This window comes from Athene cunicularia (assembly GCF_003259725.1).
Source record: "Athene cunicularia isolate RWA chromosome 2 unlocalized genomic scaffold, athCun1 chr2_part1, whole genome shotgun sequence".
In the NCBI taxonomy this organism is placed as follows: Eukaryota; Metazoa; Chordata; class Aves; order Strigiformes; family Strigidae; genus Athene; species Athene cunicularia.
In genome coordinates, this window is record NW_020799095.1 from 65,919,336 (window position 1) to 65,942,800 (window position 23,465).

General features: G+C 38.2%; 1 protein-coding gene across 2 annotated transcripts in view; it reads right to left on the bottom strand.

Annotated features, from left to right (window-relative positions):
• Window positions 1-2,098: 2,098 nt before the first annotated feature.
• Window positions 2,099-23,465, bottom strand: part of CDH6 (cadherin 6) — a 94,286-nt gene continuing 72,919 nt past the window's right edge. For both annotated transcript variants that reach the window (XM_026842385.1, XM_026842386.1), the window contains exons 8-12: window positions 18,211-18,347; window positions 13,230-13,351; window positions 12,318-12,435; window positions 11,983-12,234; window positions 2,099-8,392 (exon numbers count right to left, since the gene is read on the bottom strand). In XM_026842385.1, the coding sequence (XP_026698186.1) occupies window positions 7,902-8,392; window positions 11,983-12,234; window positions 12,318-12,435; window positions 13,230-13,351; window positions 18,211-18,347 (1,120 nt within the window). In that variant the 3' untranslated portion in view covers window positions 2,099-7,901. The remainder of the gene's footprint in view (window positions 8,393-11,982; window positions 12,235-12,317; window positions 12,436-13,229; window positions 13,352-18,210; window positions 18,348-23,465) is intronic.

The window sequence follows — 23,465 nt, forward strand, 5'->3', positions numbered from 1 at the left end:
CTGCTGCTGCTACTGTCTTTGTTTAGAAGACAAAACCTCAAGCTGATGTTTTGTGAAATCTTGTAGGGCTGCTCTAATAACAGAGCCAAGAGATGGGGTAACTGCAACCTCTCTCTACACCGCCACCTGCAAGTGTGTGTCCTTACTGAAGATTGTGGAGAGGAAATAGATACATCCTCCATGTACAATGCAGTGCTTGATTTGGTGTTCAGATAATTAGATGATTAAAAATAAAAATTTTTAATTACTTTGTATTTATAACCTTATGGTCTACTATTGAATGTCTAAAACCACTGGTTTCTTCTGGTATTCACAGAGAAGTTTTATTCTGAAGGTCCACCACAGATTACAGATGGACGTTTAGGCTAATTCCTCTCACGGGTTACAGTAGTTACTCTATTCTTTCATAAACCACATATGAGTTTCAGTGTTAAACTGGTTGCTTTTTGTGGTTTGTTCTGATGCTTTTGATGAAGTACTGCTTTTCTGTGACCCTTCCCACTCTTTTCCTTCTATTTAGGAAGAAATGTAAATATGATGGAATTTCTGGAGATACAGACAGATCTTTTATCAAGAAAGTCTTAAAATGAATAACTTTCTCTGGAGGTTGTTCTCCTTATATAGAAAGATATTGCAAATGACATTTGGAGTCTTCATAAGTGACCAAGGCCTTAAGTCTTTTTTGGACCTCATACCATTGAAAGTCAAATAACTGACCAGTGCTATTATAAATGATATGATCTGTATATGCTTCAAGGAAGGTATTCCACATGCTTTACTTTGACAAAACTCTTGCTGGACTTCCTGGGAAACCTTGGCTAGTCAAAATTTGTCTTGTGATCGTAGACTAATATCCTCCTTATAGTAAGCGTTACTAAATGATGCCATCTGAAATTATATCACTCTCTTGGGAGGCCTCACTGATCACACGTCATCCTACTGCTCCTGCAGCATGTTGCAAGCTAGACTTAAAAATGGCTGAGTCAGTCTATCGCTGTGTCTTAAAGTGATTGCAGCATCTTTCTGACAGCCTATCTTTATGATAGCATTGTAAACAGAAAACACAGATTGAGAGAACTAGGAAAAAAAAAAAAACAAGTTAGAAAAAACAATTTATTAAGTAGTATCATATAAATAACTTGTTACAAAAATCAATTTGCAAAAAGGCAAATTCACTCTGTCTGTGATAAATTGTTGTTCAAATTGGTTTCTCATTAAATCCTTTAAAGTTCATTTCCCCGTGCCCCCCACCCCCAAAAAAGAAGCCAGTACAGTGAACAGGAAATATAAGGGAGAGAGTGCACACTTGCCATCTGACCATAACAAATTTCCCATCCACGCTGCAGAAGAGATGATCATTCCAGCATGGGTCCCTTTGCAACACAGGGAAGCTTCTAGGTGTAAATCTCCTGGGTGACAAAAATCTTACTGCCCACAAATGTCCCTCTAGGCCAAGCAGTGACCAGATCCACTCAATGCTGAGGCATCCTTGGAACAACTAGGGGATGACATCACAAGAGACTGTGTGGCTGGAGCATGCCAGCAAGTAAATCTTCCCAGGTGGTGGCATCAGTTTCAATTTATGCTTGGAAGTATTTTTAATTAAAAAAAATCAATACCGAAAAGCATTTATTTTAAGGGTTTAAAAATCACAAATTGCAATAGGAGTTTGCCAGATTGATTTTGCTCAGTAACACAGTTAAGATGCACATAGCATTTATTATAAGGCCTTTCTTTTAAGTTTAATTTTTTCAAAGCAAAGAGAGTAATCACAGAATTAAAACAGTACAGTGATTCTGGAGAGTTATTTATCTAGAACAATTTTTTTTGAAGTGTTGTTTCTTTGTTGTGTTCACCTGAATGCTTAATAATTCTATACATTTGTTTCTTTAATAAACACTAAAGTAATAGATCATAGAAAACTAAAAGCTTATAGAAAGTGTCTTCAGGTATATTTACATAAATAGTGCAGTCTCACAGGAAAGATCAAAAGCTCATGGGAATGGAAAGGATTTCTCTATATGCTGGATTTATGCCTTATTTGTCAAATCAACTTTGTGGAAAGACAAATTTGAAGTTAGCAGCTTTCTTTTTTTTTTTTTTAAGGAAAGCAAAAGATACATGCAGAAAAAAAAAAAAAAAAAAAAAAAATAAAAACTCCTTTGAAATCCAGTAACTCTAAGCACAATATGACAGCTTTGTGGCTTTTAAGTGCCATGGGCCTGCCTTGCATATCATTGATTACCTCCCTCCATGCCCTCATGCAATTCACTTCGTGTTCTTCCTGAAACTCCCAGTTCTGTGACTCTTGTACTCCCTGTAACCTCAGCCATGGCTTTTGGATACTTACTGATGAATTTTATGAACTGTCTGGGAAAGCATTTAGTGTATGACAAATGCAGGTCTGGACTGAAAAGTGTAATATTGTGAAATGATGGGCAGGATCAAGATTGATTCAGCTGTGCCTGAATTAGTTTTACTGAGAGGAGAGACTGGCATTAAAACACTGCATTGGCTGCTGTGGTTTTTTCCCTCCTTCTGGAGCAATGCATGAGGCTGTAGACATTAAATATGCTTCTGTTCCTCTTCTTTCTTAAGTACAGGAACAATCTCTAAGGAAACAAGCCTTTCTGAAGACTAAAGTGAAAATAAGAAATGCTGTGGCTTTGACATTTATTGGAAGAGGCTGCTGTTTCACAGGTCTAAAGGGGTTGGAAAAACCCTTGCCTTTCGTAACTTATGACGTAGTTTATAATTATTGGAAGTAGTGTAATGAGTGTTAATTTGTCAGCTCTCATTTGACAAGGGAGTTCAGACTGCAGTGTTGATTGAAACACAAATGGGCAGGGGATGGCAGCATCCAGCTGGGACAGTGATCTTCTGAAAAACATCAATACTATTTATAGACAAATGAAACATGGAGAGATTTAAAACAGATGGTGGCAAGAAGAGCTAACATGGTGGTGTTCACAGGGAGTTACCTGCTCAGAATTACTGTCCAGATTTCTCTGTGCAGAAGGCCATCAAGATAGATCTGCTGCAGAAATTTAACACATTTTAATAATAATCTTAACAAAGGGACTTTCTTTCCCAGGGATCTGCACGGAAGTATCCTGCATTTAATTTGCTGGGTCTGAAAAAGATGGTGTCTTTCTCCCTATCCATGCAAATCTCCCTCTGGCTGCTGTAGGAAACCTCGAAGGGTTAGAAGTGACTGTGCACTGTAGGCCCTGCTCAACGTGGGTAAGTTTGGTTTTGAAACATGGCCGGCTTCCAATGTTCATTATTTCCCTTCATTTTATTCATACCATACATGTGTAGACACACATTCCCAAAGTCATTTCTCCCTGCTCTATTTCTTTATGACCATTCTGCTTTTTATGGTACTACAAAAATTCACTTAGTTGGGTTTTGTAAGATTTTTCTTGTTTGTTTTGTTACAGAAAAATGGAAATGTTGTGCCTTGTAATGTAGCCTGCTACTTCCAAAACTGGATCACTTGAAGCCTGCCTTTCCCATTCACATTTAACAGAATGAAGTAAGACCTGACAACTAACAAAATAAAAATTCAGAAAAATATATCTTAGGATAAATTTAGAAAATACTGGTGTTGGTACAGGTGGAGAGTTTTTCTTCTACTCAGAATCTTTTCAGGGAATTTTTTTACCAGCAATAACTGAAAAACACAGACAACTTGTTTTTCTCACTGTTAGGTGCATCTTCATCCACAGCAGGTTTGGGAACACATCCCAGTCCTGTGATACTGTCAGTAGAGACCTGTGGAAACCCGCAAATCCCCTCGTCCAGAGCATGCTGCGAGTTTTTGCCTCAGTTCTCTGCCAAGGGCTTGTCTACAGAGAGATGTCCTGGCAAAACTGCCTTGGAGGCATGTGTTGCTGTGTCTCCCCTTACTGGTGCTGCTGTGGGATAGCATCAGTTTTAACCTGAAATAATCATTCTTCTGGAGTAAAAAAAATATTTTTCTTGAATAAAGTGGCTGTTTTGGGAGCCGGGATGAAATAGCTATACTAGAAACCTTATTCCATTTCAAGTGTAGAGATGTCATTGTTCTGCAGTGGCAATGCTGGAAAAGTCTCCCATATACAAGCCCCTGTTTCATCTTAACTCTACTGAACTCCCTGGTATCTTTTAATAGATCCCATGTTGTTATATCAGATGCTTTTCCAAATTAAAAGCCAACTGCATTGTTCATCTCTCTACCTGGCTTAGCTAAACTTCCTAATAATATTTCTTCTTCTGAAATAGGTGTGGTTATAAGAAAAGCAGGCTTAAAACAGCCTTGAAACCCACTTCATAGCCCATAGTCTAACACTTGTTTATCTATAAATGACAATTCTAGCACTGTGTGAAAGCATTGTTAAATACTTATTCCTATCACCTAGCACGCTGGCATGCAACAAAGTGCAAAGAAATACTACTGCAAAATTTTGTATTCACTTCAATATGGCACTTTCAATATTTAATATGCAGTACTGATTTTATAAATTGCACTTTGTGGTACTGCCAAGCAAGAAGAAAAGACAGAATTGAACTCTTCTTGCTGTGTGAGAGATGCTAACTCTGTCTAATTTGCAGGAAAAAATAGACCTTAAAACCTAGATGCATAAATAATAATTTCGATGCGAGTTTGCTTTGAATTTTCTCAGAAGAATCCATTTCCTATTCAGGCACCATATTTGTGGTGAAATAACATAATTTTATATATAATATATTTACACAACAGGCACGAGTAGCCACTCTCTATTATTTACTGTGTCACTCAATGGACAAGATAAAACCAGCTTTCAATTAAAAGAAGGAAAAAAAAAAAACCAACCCAAACCAAAAACCCCTTGCGCATGGACTCCTACTGACAATCACTAAATCAGACAAAATCACTGTACAACCATAGAAAAGTAGTTACAAGGAGATCAGTGATCCTCCTGCCTTGTTATTCCACCCCCAAGAGTGATTAATGCCAGCTGCCCTCTGCAGGGCAGCCCAGCCCTTTCAGGGTGCAAGGTCTGTCTTCAGCCAAGAGACAGTGGCTCCCCCTTCCCTGTGAGCTGGGGGTGGCTCGCAGGGCCAAATATCTGTGTGGTTTCGCAGCCACCTCTGCCATCCCCTCCACACACAAACCAGTTTTCTCAGGGCCTGAGGAGGGAAAGAGACTGCTCACTGGCTCTCTTTGGGCATCCAGCTGGACTCTCGAGGCAAGCCCAGGCAGTGAAGGGTGAGACACAGGAGTGTGTTAGGGAGCCATTCGGAAGAGCCCCCTGAGGGGTACACTGTCTCCGCTGCCTGTATGAGGAGAGCAGCCTGAAGTGAGGGGCCCGTGGCAGGTGGTGCTGAGCACCTGCTGCTCCTCCATGTATCCGAAATCCAGATGGTCCCTCCAGTCTGCCAGAGCCAGGTTTCAGACAGATTGCCTCCTGAATGCTCTGGTTTCAAGGAAGCCACAAAGGGCTAGATTTTCAAAAGCTTTTATCATCTTGAATTAATAAGGGGCCATCAGGAGGACATAATAAAGGCCTAGTCGTGCCATTGCTGTTGTGACAGGTGTGACAGGCTCAGCCTCCCTGAGCAATGGAGTTGGGCACCTCACCCTGCTGGACTGAAGCACCGTGAGAGGCCTCCATCGGGGACACCAGTGGTTTAGGGCCCTTTGAAACTCTGGGCTCCTCCACTCTGAAAACCCATTTAGTCTATCATGCTGGGCATCTGCAAGCCACTAGCTGCCTTGCCCTAGACCTCTAAAAGTGCAGTGCTCCCCACTGCGAAGAAGTCTTTCCCAAACCCAGTTGAGCACCGCAGCGTGGCTGGCTCATCCTCCACTGTCAGCCGGTTTGCAAAACCTGAAATTATGGCGTCATGCTTGTAAAAGTCCAATACTCGGAAATCTTACTGCTTTCTTTATTTAACTCTCTATGAGTAATGAATTCCAGGGATTAATTTTTAATCCCTTTTAATTTTCTGTTTATTAACTTTTTTCCCTTCTCTATTTTTAGAGTAAATTGGAGTTGCTGTTTAGTTTTCAAACTGATTCACACCACAACAAGGTAGGGAAATAGATCCATGTCTGTAATTCTGGTATTAAATACTGTCTTGAAATAAATGAGTTTAGTTATGTCTGAGGTATATTAAAAAATTTAATTTTTTTAAAAAATCCTTCTTGCCTTGGCACAGTGCCATTGGGCTGTGTCCCTACTTTGGGACACAGGGCAGCTTTTCGCCCCTGGAATTGGACATGTCCCGTGGCAGCCCATTAGGGTTTTCTGCAGATAGCCTCTCCTAGATGGCTGAATTTGAAGAGCAGCAACTGCACGCATTTGACAAACCAACAGAAATACTGAGTGGTGCACAAGCTGTAAAGAAAATTGTTTTGGCCTGAGACTATGGCATCTTCCCCTACCCCACCCCTGGACAAAAATTACTTAGCTTGGCAAAGCAGATAAACACAGAGAGACTTGTGATTAAATTTTTACCTTTTGGTGAAGTCTTTTAACAGCTCTGGCTGAGTAGTTTATTTTAAAAATGAGTTATAGTTATAAACCCTACTTTTTCAGGCCACTGGAATGACAATTGATTCTAACTTACTTGTGTATTCAGGGCTTGAATCGGGGGTGGGGTGGGGGGTGGGTGTGGGTAAGAAAACCACTCAAAAGCATAAGAAAATACTTCCTCTGGCTGAATGCCACTGTTTTCCATCTCTAAAGCATTTTCCAAATGACTTATATAATTCTTGCAACATCCTGATGAGGTAGGCATTATTTCCCCACTTTACAGATAGCAAAACTGGGCAGAGAGTCAGGAAGCTACCCTGGGCATCCAGGCAGGGAAAGTCAGGACCAAAAAAGCACTCTTTCCTCCTTTACAGTTGCTCTTTTTGCCCCATCGGGTGGTAGTTACCTTGAGGCTATTACTCCCCTCCTGCACATGAGAACAGTCAGAATTAGATGGATATGGAAAGCCTGACTCCCACCTCCCCAGCGCAGTGGCCATCACTGAAATGATGTGCAGGAGGGGGCTGACCAGAGAAGTATGAAGAAAAGCACAGTTATAATCTGCTCCTTCCTCCAAATTGTGAGCTAATCTGGAGTTGGATTAGATGACTTTCCCTGTATCACAAGGCAAATCTGGGTTAGAACTGGGAAACCACCTAAGAACTAGATATTGGGCTACCGACTGCACACACATGCACGCACACACATCTCTCCAGCAATGCTAGGTCAGAAAAATATATACATTGCAGTCAATGAACTATATATATGCGTGTGTTAGTATGATTCAGTGCATTGGGGGCAATGGCAAGATCTAGAAAAACACTTAGATTTGAATGACCATTAGGCCTTTCTACCCTTTTTACGATTAAAATGCATGTTTGATGTTTTTTCTCAGCTTACTCTACTTGTATAATAAACCTTCATTTCATCACCACTACTTTTGACTATAATACATAGGGTAAACTAGGGTACCTCATTACATTGGGATGTGCAATACACAATCGACAGAGCAGTTGTCTGAGCTGAATAGTCTGAATACAAGTAAAAAGAGCAAGTGAGCTTGAACAATAATATACTCCAATTTACAATATAAGCAGAACAAGTGAAAATATTGCTCCCCTTCTGATCCTTTTTTTCCCCTCCACTACTGTAAGATTGGCTTGGTAAACTGGATGCAGTAAAAAATAAGAATTTTGCCTCTTGGAAGCTCATAAAATGATACTAGAAAAAAATTTCTGACAGCTGATCCACACAGACTGCAGTCATTAGACAATTTGAACGGGTAGAATAGACAACCCTTTCACACATCTGTGGAGAAATAGAAAGAAATAGCCACTTCACATATTTCAATGCTGTTTCTGAAAATGAGGAAGGGAAAAAAAAAAAAAAGGCAACATATTAAGAGTCTTTGTCACTGTCCATTGCACCATACATATCTGCCAGCTTTTTAAACCGAGGCCCCCAGTCACTGAGGTAATCGTAGTCCTGATCTCCATCTGTAGTCACCGACTCCAAGGAGCTGAGAGACTCGGCCACAGAACCATTACCTTCATATGCGTAGGTTGCTAACGAGTCATATGGGGGTGCCGTTGGATCTGTATCATTTTCCTTTAACCTTTGGTTAATGAAATCTCTGACATCCGTGTTATCTCGTGCTGTTGCAGTCCGCCGTGGCATAAAAAGTGTTTCCGGCACAATGTCTCTGCGCAATTTGTTATCGTCTATGGCTTCGGGATTCCTCAGTGTGCCGATATCAAATGCCTGGGTGTCTTCCTCTCCACCACCTTCATCATTATAACTGACAATGTTGTCTCTGATGTCTTCTTTGGAAATAATCAAAGGCTCTTTTTTCCGCTGCCGTCTGAGTGCTGCAAACAGCACCACTGTAACTAGCAACAAAAATAACAGGGGGAGAGAAAGGGAAAGGTTAATCCCCAACTCCATTAAAACCCAGAAGAAATGCTGTGCCTCTACTCGAAGTCGAAGTTTTAAAAGATGATTTGCAGAACTGCAAATGTGCATGTCAGGTTTTCAGACTGTGCTTGCTCTGCCTTTGAGTACCTTGGGAGATGAAATGGCATGGATATGCACTAGAAGAAAGGAGATGTCAAGCTTGTAAGAAGCCAAGTGGAGTGTCTTTTTGCCAGTAGGCATATTTTTATCCAGAGTCATATAGCAATTTTGTTGCCTTGAGAGCAGAACTAGTTTCATGAGAGTTGGGAAGGAAAAAATACTTTCACAAAAAAAAGTAACATCAGATGATATTTACTTTGAACCCCTGGGACAAGATGCAACTTGTGCTATAGACAAGACTGGTATCTACTGGGCTATGATAAAAGATTAGCAAAGCTGCATTTCAAGATAAGTAAAACTATCCTCCTCTGGAAGAAAGCTTGGAATATGGAGTGGATTTTCAGCTAGCACAAAATCTAAGTTTTATTAACTTCTTTGGCATGTTTTTACAATGTACATCACCTTAAAAAAAACACATGGCTTAAATCTTACACTGATGAGATATGGTAATGATATTTTTTAATCTGCCTAAGGTATGAGATTTCTTAAACAGATATTTTATGCCTTTCATTCCAAAGTGTGTGTGTATATACATGTATTTTTCATTTATTTGGAGGGCAGGAACTATTTTCAAGGCCCTTATTCAAATTTAAATATTTTTACTCAATGATGATCCCTGGTACTATTGGAGAAGTGAGCACAGAGGGTGGGAGGGGATATGTTCAACAATTTATTTCCTTTAAAAGCTAATTTCAGATTTCTTAGCTGGATTCTAATTTAAGATGGTAAATGGCTGAATATTTACAAATGAACAACATCAAGGAGCAGGGATGTATTACTACTATGACTGTTGCTTTGGTAGGTTGAGGTCCACAGTGCCCAGTATTTCAGCTCTGCTGTGCAAACTCCAAGAAAAGACATCTTGCTGTCTTTATAGATCTTTCATAGCAAAGCAAAGCAAATCAGAAAATGCCTAAACTTATTGGTATGAGACGATAAGGTGGATCAAAATTATCTTTCATGTCATCTGTGTTTCTAAAATGGTGTGTGAGTCAAAGCACAGTAACTGTTCAACACTTTTCTGTCAGTCCCTTCCTCATTTGTAACACTATTAAGGGCAATGCCAAGGACTAAGGGCATCCCCCAAACAAAATTTTAGTTTCTTAGCTTCCTTCAACAGACAACAAGATAATTATTTATTTTTAAATGAAGAACAACCCTGCAGGATTGCTCAAAACAAGATGGTATCTGTATATGTGCTCAAGCACATTGTGGAAGAATCTTGTACTCTTTCTCTCTGTTGACTATGGAGGAATCCCAAGAAGACAGGATAAAGTAAAAATGCTCTAACTTCTGCTGTGTCTTTACCATCGGTATAGTGTGAGTAAGAGAGAACACCTGTTAATATAGGCTGAGGAAATAAGTGAGATGGTGAAACTGAAGGAAGTAGCAGAGCTGGTTCAGATGGTGAGAGCTAGTGATGAGGATTTACATATGGTGCAATGTAAGGGTCCTAATCTGAGTAATGCTTCTTTGTGCTGCTGTGCAAAAATACAGTAAGAGAGAATTCTTTTCCTTAAGAACATAAAGGTGTGACACTACGTGGGAAGACTGGGGAAAGGTCTGTGTGAGAGATATCTGGAGAAATTTTGGAGAACTTGAAAAGCACAGAGTGGATTTCGAATAGGCTTCTGGAATAGCGACCAGTAGAACTGCCTGAGAATGAGGGTTACTGAAGTATCTCATTCACAAAAAAGGTGTTACACAGAATATTCAAGGATAAGACTTTGATAATACATGTCTGATACTTGGACTTTCTTATTCTGTACTGAATTTGTAGGCAAAAAAAAAAAAAACACATTAGAAGTTATATGTTAGAGTACATCACCTTTATTTGCATGTCAGTGTTTAGCAGTACCTGAGGCCTCCTGATAAGCCTCTAGACTTACTCAAAGTGCAAATAAACCTAGCAATTTATAGTCACTTTTGTTGCTGCTGAACTTTAAGCTGTGGTTCAGGTCTGCCCAGAGTATTGTTTTTCACTCAGTAGTGGTTGCACATGAAAACCCTGCAACCAGCCTGAAAATAGAAAATTATATAGCTGAGTTAATTGAAAATCTGCTTATGGTGCATGGTGGTGTGAGCAGTAATTGACATAAAGTGCTGCTTAGCACACAGAATCAATTATTTTCGATTGACATAAAACAGGAAATCATTTAATGTCAGATTGATATTAATGAGCACAGTTGTACTAACGAGTGCAAGACTATCTGCAGCATTAGATTTCTTTTTCTGGTAAGAAACTTGATCCAAAGTGAGCTCAGCCCTTAGAGGCAATGATACCATGTTTTGAAAAATTAATTTAATGGCAAATTAAGGGTAAGATTGTTATTGTGGGAATCTTTTCTGAAAACGGGATTGTGCTTATTTGGGCAAGCCATGGCGATATTGTTAAAGTCTGAGAATCACAACATGGTCTTTGACTCATCACTGGCAAGGGAAATTTTGTTGGTAGTAAAGAGCAGGATGATTCTGCAGTGGTGATAAGCATGTCCAAGGAAGATACGAGTATGGTAGAGAGAAGTGGAATCACTAAGGAAACATTTTCTCCCCTGCTTGACCCTACTGCTAGAAAATTGGTCTGACTCCCTTCTTTCCTGGACAGATACTAAACGTGACTAATAACGTCTACCTGAGAACTGTCTTTGTTGTACTATACAGTTCTTCCCAGATGAATAGACTGTGGCTAATGGCCAAGGGACCAATCATCTCTGTTTGCTGTACAAGAAAGGTGGAACCTGAGTGAGAGGAATGTGAGAGATGTTGCAAACTATCTTTATTTTTAATCAAAAATAAATGTTGACCACCTGAAGGTGGTGCAGTCAGAGATCTGTATGCCCTCCACACTCAGGATCCAACCTCTTCATGTTCACAGGTGCCTGAAAGGGAGGATCTTGCAGCTTTTGAGAGAGTGCTTTAGTAGCCGGCCTCCCCCCCACCCCAATTTCAGCATCCTTTTCCAGCAGAAAAGAAGCACTGAGACTTGTTTCTCCTCAATTTAGACATGGGAAGTTAATTGTTTAAAATTAAATTATCTGGTCTCCCTCTATTGTCAACAGAAAGAGATGGACAACTGAAGAGATGGATTAGTCTGGTCCACCTCAGATATCAGTAAGGGGATAGGATAAATGTCTGTCTACAGGTGCCCATCTTTTTGCATTGACCAAAGGGTAGAGCCCAGCTGTCTCCTCTTGCTTGGACGTTTTTAACTTTTATATACCTAAGATTAGATAGGATGTCTTCTATACACAATATCTGTAGTAGCTCTCAGAAGAGGAAATAAAGTAACATAGATGCAGGATAAGACAAGGACATCTTTGCTTTGCTCTTGTTCTAGCCTTGGTATAATCACTTGTAGCAATACAAAATAACCATGAAAGGAACAAAATGCCTCTGAGCTACTTACCGAGTAGTATAATGATACAGAGAAGAATGGCAATAAGAGCCCCAGTGCTAAGACCAGTAGGATGAATCAAGGCTTCTGCATTACAGGACAGCATCTTTCCTCGATGGTCACAAGCACATACTCGAATAGTCACTGTTTCAGTGCTGCTCTGGATGGGGTAGTCATTGTCTGATATTACCACTGGCAAGAAGTACGTACTCATTTCATGCCGGTTATATCTGGTTTTTCGGGTAAAAATCCCTGCTGTGTTGTCTGGAAACACAAAACACGCATTAAACCTTCATCTGAAGACTGAAAGCAAAGATGAGATAATAAAAGACTTCCTAGAAATTCACCTCTGTTGTCCTGTAGTGTAAAGTTGGAGCTGCTGGCTGCCTCAGGAGCTAAGGAGAATGAAAACTGATGTCCACTGTAAGAGTCATCTTTATCAACAGCACTTAATGTTTGTATCAGCTGAAACAATAAGAAGAAAATTATCTTCAAAGTGCAGTGGATCTTACATTTATTTATGTACTCTAGGACTGTAAAGCAATCTTACTTATTCATTTTATCTTCTGCTTTAAGGCAGCTGATGCTGCCATGGCTAGCTTAAGAAAAGAGATCTGTGTGCTGCTGATGCTGTTTAGGATCACCATACTATTGTATCCCATACCATCGGCCAGTAACATAATGAATTTGAAAGTTGGAGGAAAATCACGTTGAATTCAAAAGCAGACTTGGGTTGATGCCACTCCAGATGGGTAGGAAACCTTTGCATGTGAGAGATGAGAGGTGAGGCAGTCCAAGCTGACTCTGTATTTATCTACCCAAATCTCATGTCACAGGAATTATTTGGCTGAATCTTCCAAATTATCTGCTACTTTGAACCATTTAATATTAGGATTGGTAGAGTGAGAGCTATCTGGCAGGAAATAGTTATATCACAGACAGGACCTGTAACAGTTACAGACCTGAAACTGTTTTTGAAGGAGCCAGTGGAGATGCCTGAATAAAGCAGAGAATCACATAATGAAAATGAATCAGGGATAACAAGGTGCAGTACAGAAAACAACAGTCTAAACCATACTGTCACATTAGCTGCAAGAATACTAAGTGTAATCAGATACTGTGCAGCCACTGTTTAGTTTAATTTTGCAAAACTGACAGTTTGATGCAATGCAAAGTATACCACTTGATGAGGTGATGCAAGAGTAGTAGCAAAACTCAATTAATTTGGAATGTTTTCTTAGAACAAGCAGACAACACACCTGTTCTGCCTTTGCATTTTCACAGACGAAGGTCTCATAAAACATGGCAAACTCTGGAGCATTGTCATTTACATCCAAAACCTTAATGAACACTGGGACACGGCTGCTTTGTTTTGGGTTGTCTGAAATGATAAGACCAGAAAGAATAGAGATTTTATTTAGCCCAGCTACTGACTCAGTGCAGAAAAGGACAGATTTAGGGGCTCATTGCCTTAATCCTTCTCACTCACAACACTCCACTGATATTCTTTTGATTTCTGGGGAACGCATTATGGGTTGAATTCCACAAAATTCTGCTGTGTTACCATTGCTCTGATTCTGTGTAAACTATACAGTTAAGACTCAGTAGGAGTCCAGGATTTACAAATTCATTTGAACACTCCAAGTATGATTATTAATGTGTGAGATATATATATAGATGTATAGATATATATATATAAATATAATACTGGACTTAAATGAAATCTATTTATTAGCCTAACTGATACAGTTTGGTGGCAACAAAGTTTCTAGAACATATTCCCTTCCTTAATTCTGAAACAGGAAGACTGAAGAGTCATGAAGATGGGACTGAGTGTTTATTTCCTCTACACCTGTTATACATAACATTCTGTCCCCAAGGTACCTTAATGATCATGTAGTTCCAACCTCCTGCAGGGACACCTTCCACTAGCCCAGGTTGCCCAAAGCCCCGTCCAACCTGGCCTTGAACACTGCCAGGGAGGAGGCAGCCACAGCCTCTCCGGGCAACCTGTTCCAGTGCCTCACCATCCTAACAGTAAAGAATGTTTTCCTTACATCTAATCTAAATGGACCATTTTCCCTAGTCTTCTTTTTATCACAGACATACCTAGAGAAGCCTTCCTTTTTGCCCTTGATGTCCCTGACCAGAGGGACATTTCATGACACAGTTCCTTAAACTACCGTGATTACCATTACGTTATATAAATAGTAACTGTGGCTGTGATCACAGATATTTCCTAACGTGTTGTGAATTGATTTGGCTGATATTCTACAGTTAACACTAAAATTTATCAGCTGAAGAACATAAAAACTATATAGAATCTGCAGATCCCCATATGTAAACATGTTTTTTTCCCTATAAGGACTATATAGTCCCAAAAGATTGAATTTGACAAGATTACTCCTGAGTATAAAATACTGATGCAAATTGTTATCTTTCTAGATAAAAATTAAAACATTTTGAAATGTACCACATTGTTACCACACTGTGTAGACCATTCTTTTTCCTGTTGGACTATTGGTCCTGTTGGACCATTCCTTTTCCTGTTGGGGTGAGACAGGCTTTAGTCAAGAAGATACAGAAAATTAGGAAGAAAGGCAACAAGCAGCAACCTTGCCTAGGGGCAAGGTGAAATAGGCAAGATTCCAAGGCAAAAACTCATGACTCCTAAAAGGTACACGATCTGCTGTCAGACCAATTTGTCATTATCAATCAAAACGAAATCAATAGACAATGCCAGGACTTTATCTGTGTCCATTGTGCTCCGTATCACACAAAAAATGATCTAGGCTCAGGCCACCCAGACACACCCACCTCAGTGCCTGGGTGTATGTGGGTGTGGGAATATGAGAAAGTGAAATCTATATGGGAACGATTGTGAATGAAATTAGTTTCATTTAAAATAAATACCTCCCCCTCCCATTCATGAGGGCTTACAATGAGTTTTGCTACATTAACTTCCTACGCATGGTAATATAGTTTATTAATGCCTTTTAACCTATGAGTCAAGAAAAAAAAAAAATTGAGCAATAAAATATAGCAGATCTAAGACTGTATACTTCTCCAAGCATTCATTATAGTAGCTTGTTGAAATAGGCTTTACTAGAAGTCCTATTACTGTGTTTATCATACTTTTATAAATTTGAAATGCCTTCTCCAAATTGGCACTGTGTATTTGTATTACAGAGCTCAGTCATCTGCACAAAATACTGTGTTTTAAAGCTCCACAGTCCCACTGAAGTTAATATCATTCCAGTAGGCACAAACCACTTTCTAATATGAACTACTGGGCTAAATTCATTCAATGTATAAAGTAACAGTTTATGTGTAATATAGACTAGTCTGAATTCTATGCTAAAATACATCAATACAAACGTTGAGTTTTTATAATAGACAGAAATCAAAGGTACTCATTTGAAGTCACAGGACTATTGGCAAGACTATTTTATAAGGGCATACCTTCCTAACAAATACATTCAAATATATTGGCAAATATGTTTCTTCTCCTCTCACAATTACAATTGTTTTCTTCCCTGCTTTTTGAACCATGAACTACATATTTTCATTTTACTTCTAGGTGTTTAAGATTCTCACAATTTAAAATGATAGTGTAATAAATAGAAGCTTCATAAAAACGCCATGGTCTATAGACATGGGCCCTTTTTTCTGATTTAATGGAAATTAAATTGAAATCTCTGTATACATCTTTAAGTATTTTTTTGTCATCTTTCAAATTATTTTTGAAAATTAATCGATGTAGGCTAATTATTTTGCATTATCCTTTAATTACTGTAGGGCTCCTTCTCCAAAAAAAAAAAGCTCCCCAGACTCAACAAACTGCTTAAATCTATTCATCTCTATAGTGGTATGTTTTTTGTTGAGCCAGCAACCAAAATGTTAAAGGTGTATTTTTTCTGTATACAGTCTTAAAGTCCTGCCAATGTTTGATTTACCCTTAAGTGTTAAGTAAAGTATATTTAAAAATACTCTAGGTATTCTCTTCAGTAAATCAGCTGTAAATCTGCAGCTGTGAATCAGTAGCCCTGTGTTCTGAATTTTACTGCCAGTTTGCCTTCTGACTATGGCAGATGTACTGACCCAGTATTTCACCAACTATTTGTTTGCAACATTCACAGCATGACTCTCTGGGCTGCTGAGCAATTGCAGCTCATACTGGTGAAAAAGAAGAACATTAAAAAATGCCGCTATCTACGTTTACTGACAATTCTAGACAATTAAAGGCAAAACAACGTCCATTTTTTTTTCTACTGTAAAATGAAATCAAGAAGAGTCATCACTGAAAGGTGTTTCCCATTATGACTTTTTTTTTTTTTTTACCTTTTTTATATCAAAGTGAGCACCCATCCATCTGAATGCACATCCTGTGTATAATTTCACTGGATATTTCTTTTAGATTACTTGGGGAGTAATATACCCAAAGTTTGATGTGATGGGATGTCACTGAGAGAAATCAGTGATTAGCTGGATTAGTGGAATGGGACTTTAGCTAGCCTTGGTAGAAGTTACTTGTTTTAGCTAGGAACATTAAACAGTGGTGCTTTCCAGTCTAGTCTCTGGAGGCTAGAATTAGTGATGTAGCCTGGATCAAACCAAGGCTTGTTTAAATGGTAGTTGCATTTCAACCAAGAAAATTGCCTTTTGAAGGCATCTACACCAGTTATGCCAAATTTAGTCTAGGCTTAGTGAAGCACCACCTGGGAAGTACCTTGTTGCAACCTGGAAGGATTCAGACTGAAGAGGAATGGTAATTAAGACAGAAGCCTGTGTCAGACACAAAAGGTTTAGTTGAGAGGGTTTGGCCCAGTAGAAGATCTGTCCTTAGGGAAGGAGCCAAGGAACTAAACAAGTATCTCATATAGATGTTAGGTTGGTTTTCAGACAGTATACAATTTTCTATACTGTATATTATTTCAACTTCAACATCAATGCAAATGTGCTTCCTAAATGTTTTTGCTATGCTTTCCTTTTTAGGTGTTTACTTTTCCCCTCCTCCTCTACCCAGAAGCTCGTTCTGTAATGTACAGCTCTTGACCCTAGATCACTCTGTCAAAGACTTATGAGAAACACAAACACCTAACAGGTAGCCAGACATCAGTGTTTGATATACTGAGACCACAAACCTAGCATTAAAAGGTGCAAACTTTCAAGAGAGGCATAAAACTATCAAGAAACATCATTCCTGTAGGCTCTAGCCCACATCTTACATAATCCCATCTGCTTGCCTCAATAGCATTGTTTTGCATCAGTTTTCAGTTTTTAAAAGACCTGCATAATAAACTAAGCTAGAGTCAAGTGCTCCTTAGTTACACTCTTCTCACTGTTCATTAGCTGATTGAGCCATATACACATACACACAACATAAGAAAGTAGAGGTTATATTGTCTCAGAATATGTTTAAAAAACAAAAAAGCTATTTTCCCTCTGAGTTGCACAAAGACTTTGTGATGGTCATAGAACTGGTGGTTTATATTAGATCTGTCTACCATTCCACCATGCTTCACAATCGATAGGCTTTCTGACTTCAAAAGCAAATAGAATCACATTCCCTAACATTTGAGCATGTTATGTGCTTCTAGTTAATGTATTAAAATAAAGAGGATTGTTTATTAAGGCCACCTAGCATACACATCCTTATCTAGATCCCTGGTATTTCAGCTCCTAAAATCAACATGACTAGTATTATCACAAGATGAGCAAGCCTAAATGAAGTGACAGACTGCTTTGTAACTATGGCTTGTAATTTTAAAGGATGCAAAATAAGTTAAAAATGGAAATCCTTAAAACCGTTTAAGATCTGGGCACCTAGCTCAGCCCAGCCACCTTAGTCTTACTTGAAAGCATTCAGCCCATGCTATACTCAGTCTGAATCAGACTGAATTCAGTCATGGAATGCAGTTTGACTTTAAAACTATCTTGCTTGCTGCATGCCAATTTCAGAATTCAACAATCATGTTCAAAATTAAAAATTACTATTACTGATTAGCAAACAAAGAATTGTTACCTTTCCTCCCTGCTTCGCTAAGTTACCACTTATGAACTGTGTCTCTAGTAAACAAAAAACTGCAGACCACCTCTTGCAGAGTTTCTGCTTCTTCATTAATATTGAGTGGACTATCCACATAACCTGACATCTGTCCAGCTGTGCTTTCCATATGCTCAGCTAGAAGGCTAAATTCATTACATCAGGGACAGCAGTGGTATTTAGATTTGACTTACTGATCTCTGCTGCTATTACTGTAATGTTGTGCCATAGCAGTGTTTCCCGGTCAAGGGGTTTTGAAGTAAATATCGAACCATTTCCTGAATTGATGTTGAATACTCTGTCCATATCAGTGTGTCGATCTACAGAGTACCTGCAAATACAGAGACAAGGGTTAGGAGAATGCTTTCCTTTTAATTTCTATGTTCTTAAACCATTTTCTAAGACTAAACATCAAACAGCTAGTAAATGGGGTTGCCTTTTGTTTTCAGCACAGACTTCAGAGTCTTTATATATTCACACAAAGAGCTAGTACTGAGCTACTGGATAATGAAACATTGGAGGTTTGATTTAGAAGGTGGAGCATTGTCACTGAATAAATGAATTACTGCAGAATTTACATACCTCTGAGAATCATCAAAGCTTTGTTTTTAGTGAGAAATGTGAAGTCTGTGTCCTGGAAGATATGAAGTTTATTTTAAGGCTGAGTTGGCTTTGCCATTATAAACCCTCTTTTTATGGTTTGATATCTCAACTGTTCCAAATAATTTCTGATATAAAATTTGACAGCTGGGGTGCATTTCTGCCTTTCACTTCCCAGCATTTAAAAAGACTGCCCCCCAAAACCAAGTCAGCACGGAACAGAGATTCATTATTCCACAGTATGCATCACATAAGGGTTTGTAGTAATTCATTAAAACTAACATGCTCAGCCCTACTTGATGGTATCTATATGTGAAAAAGAATGCTAACAAGCTCTGGAGGATCTCATAGTCTAAATATAGATTCAAATTTTCAATCTGATCTTCTGCTTTTTCTGCTGAACTGAATCCAATTTCAAAAGCAGAACTCTCCAGTTCACGGGAGAGGGTGCTACCAGCCTGATCCTAATGCTCTGACTTGGTTTCACCTCTCATGAAGAGAAAATTCTTGCATAAATTATGGAGGTTTTAAAGGAAATATGTTTCTGATGTTGCTAAAGCAAGAATGCAATTGCATTATCCTGCTCTTCTTTCAAGCCCGAAGGTGTGCTGATGTACAGTCCAGGACAGAGCCTTATGAAACCCAGTGTGTGCTCCTTGGTCTCCTTGCAGGCCACATCAATGGAGACAAGGCAGCTTCTGCTGTCCCTTGTGTCCAGACAAAGATAAAGATATGGCTGAGCTGGTATGCAGTCAGATGAAAACTGGGCCAGGAGAATGACTGGCAAAGTTTACTACCACTACAGAATTGAGGGAAATGCAGAGGCTGAAGAAAAATTTTCATTCCCTGCATTGCCTTAGGAACAGCTGCGTGATATGTCCATTATTCTGCACAGACTTCCCAGTACCCGTGCAGTCTTTCTTAACTGCTGAGAAAGATCTTGCATGGAAGAAGGAGGGAATAGAAGAGTCCAGTTGAAATATATGATTGTGACAAAGGTTTAAAATAAATTAACTTGCTAATTATCTCATAATTGCATTTTTTTTTCTTCTTTGCAAGAAAAAAAAATATTCACAGCAAATTAGACTGGTCGTATTCTAAAATAAGAATGTTAGTGTAGCCTACCTTCCTAAACAAAACTAAAGCAAGTATTAATTATTTGCACTAAATTGTTTTTCTTTTTCCACATTGAATTCCTATGGAAATAACCAAATGAGATTCAAAGATACTTGCACAAAAAGCTAATTTTTTTTTGTATGATTTGCATAGGCATACCTTGCTGGTTTTCAGGACCTGATTTAGTTTTTATTCATTGCTGTTGCTTGACCAACAGTACGCAATTTCAGCTGCATGAAGTCAGCTGTAGTGTCACTAACCTAGTTCCTTTATGCAGCACTGTAATGTTACCTTCAGCTTGAAAAGAGTATGTGAGAAGGTATGTAACAGGTAGCGCTGACTGATGGGACAGCTCCAGCAGGATGTGTTGTTTTGTCCAAATCTAAATAGTACGTGTGAATTTCTTGACTTAGCTGAAATGTTTGATGGAAACAAGTTTATACAAACTGGTCCAACTCTCTTATATTTTGACAAAGTAAGTATTTGATATGGTAAACATTTCATTTTGACTTTCATTCATTCAGGCTTTTATATGATATTATGTTGGTATTTTGTGAATTCAATTATTTTTCAGATACTCTCTAGCTCATTTCCATATCTTTCAGCTGAAATACTTTGGTATTTCCATTTTGCAGTAAATCTAGATTTGGCATTCCTATTTAAAATGAAATATCAGGATTTTCCACAGATTAGCTGTCCCAGCCAACTGTAATAATATGTTTCAGACTTTTATTCAGCAGATATTTAAGCAAGCAACTAGCTTTAGGCATGAGTTGTCCATTCACTGTTTTTTTTTTTTCTTTAATTATGCTTTCACTTGTGTTTCATATTATGAATTGACTTAAAATATCTTACTGCCTTAGCACATTTTAATATCTTGGCATATTGTAATCACTATCTTTACTTTGTAATATTTCCCAAATTCAATCTGTGGTACAGGATCTGGAAGAAAAAAAAAAAAAAAAAGTTCTGAACTTTTTCTAAGGTTACCAGAGTTGTAATATTGAGGACTTCTTTTACAAGATACGAAGAATTTTAAAATAGAAGTCCTTGTAAAACTGTGTGTATTCAGTCATTTGTACAGTGGAACGTTAAACTCAAAGAAAAACCTCCAACCAGAGAAAAACTTCTTAATGGAATGTTAATTTTATTTCTTCATCTCCGAAAGAAAATACATACAAGGTCAATGCAGTTAAATCATATTCTAATTATACCATTAGCCCTGGTCTAGAAGGATGATTTTAATAAGATAGACTGTCATTTCTGTTTCTCAGTTTGTATAATCCAGTCTCTTTTGATCAAGAACTGTTAATTATGTTGAATTGGTGGTGATTCTGACTTATGGATCATAACCTAGTAAGAATTAGGCAGACAACATCAAACTCATTTTCACATTTATTTAATGAAATTACTGGAGTGTATTTGTCAGATTTCAGGACTTCATCTCTTTCAAACCTTGAGGAATTGACAAACTAGAAAGTTAAAAGATATCTACATAGATTCCAGTTTCTCCTTGTACATAACAGGAGGAAGGGGAGGGTGAAAGACAGAATCTAATACATGCAAATATGTTGCCAGTAAAATACACAAACAAAATTAAGCCTTACATTTGTTTGCAGATCATTTTCATCTGGGATACCTTAGTAAATCAAATCACAGCAGGGAGACAATTCCAGTGACTGATGAACTTCATTATGCCTCTGAGGAGTTACTATAGCAAAAAAACTCAACTAGCAATTTTAAAAGATCTGATGTACAATACAGCAGTGCCAGTTGAAGCATTATTTTTTTCAGTATGCAGCAATTCATAATACTTCTGTTCAGATCAAACACAAGCAGAATGCAAAACTTTTTTTTATAACGCAGCTGGACAGTGGAGTGTTACTCCTAGTGTATTAATGTTGCTATGCATGGATGCATATTCAAATGTAGCCAAACATCTATTGGTGTATTTTTGCATTTTCTTAAAGTCACAGAAAAGCTTGTATGTAAGGGCTGGACTGAAGAAATGTAGCTCTACCAATACAGAGGTCATGAAAGATTATGAAGTCTTACAAGCAGTGCAGATATCCACTTCATATTTTGTTATTGCTTCATTGTCTTCTGATGTTCAGCAGCTTGCTGTCTAATGTAACCACAAGTCAGGAAGATTTGTGGGTCAGGAAGGGATGTGTGTGTGAATTTTTCATAAAGCATTTTCATAATTATATTGTGAAGGTTTCCTTTAATGGAAGATCAAAGGGTCTTTCATCTAACAGAGTTAGGGCTCAGTTTGTTTAAAAAGAGAAATCTTCACTCAAGTTAAGGAGAAAATGGAAGGTTTTCATTGTAATATCAAGTGTCTAAAGATTTTATTTTTAACCGTCAAGAAAAATTGACAAGCCAGTGACAAGTCATATATATACAGTCTAATTGCATCTTCCCTGAAGCTTGGAGTGAAAATCAGATTTAGCATCTCTATTGCCTGATGGAAAAAAAAATCACCCTGTCAAAAAGATGCAGACTCAACCCGTGGCCCTAAATTCTAGGAGATACCCAAAATATTAACACCATAAAATTACATTTATTGCAAGCTAACATCTCTGGGGCTACTGCTCTCTTCTGATTTCCTTCCCCTCTTACCAATTTTCATGTTTCTTCTTGCTATGTTTACTTCTATTATTCTAACCTCTTCTTCATTTTTCTTTTTCTTCTCCCTTCACCTTGACTGATGCATGCTATCAGAGCATAAAGGAGACAAGTTTTCTGCTGCACTGCATCAATTTTGACACCTCTGCTAAATTTTGCTCAATAATTATCTGATACTTTAATATGCAAAGTACCTATACTCTATTAAACAACTGCCCTTTGAAAGATAGGTAAGTCTAGCACACACATTTAATTAATGAAAAGAGCCAGTAGGTAGTACTCAACAATGAACAGCATAATCTCTATCCACTGTAAATCACTTATAATTAGGAGCTGGTGCTGGTGAGAAATTCAAATGGTTGTAGTTATCACCACAGGGAAGCAGAGGCAAGCAGGGAAGCACTCCCCTTACTCTACAGTGCCATAAGATTTAAAAAGCAGGTTCATATGAAGACTGCAAGGGGCTTGGGTGTCACCCCAACCAATTTTTTCATCTTCTTACTAGCATGCCCATGATGACATGTTATAGATGGTGTTCATTCTGCTCCTGGGCTTTACCAAAGTCAGCAAAACATTATCTTGCTCTTGAAGTTACTATGCTCTGCTAGTCCAGAACTCCATAGAATTGTTGCATGTCATGATATAAATGAAAGAAAACCTTAAATAAAATTGGAGGGCTTAATCTTGAACAAGAATTCATGTGCAGGCCATTACATGTAAACTGAAGATAGAGAGGAATTCTGTCAGAAACATTTCAGATTCAGTTTCTTCATCTAGGAAATTAAGATGATAATATATACCCATCTCACAAGACAAGCTAAAACTTACTCATGTCTCTTAAACACTGTAAGATATCTTGTTGAAAGATAGCTATTTGCAGAAGTACAAAGTATTAATGGATTGGATTTTTATTAAACCTGCATTGTTCTATTTTGATCTTAAGACTACTATTGCATTTCCAAAGTGCCCAACACAGACATGCTGAAAAGTGACCTGGATTTAATATCTCTGTATTGTTCATTTCCTCCTCTTACTGCCTTGTCAGTAGCAATGAACTTTAATTAAAGCACACAAATATTTAAAAGTTCTTCTATACTCTATCCAA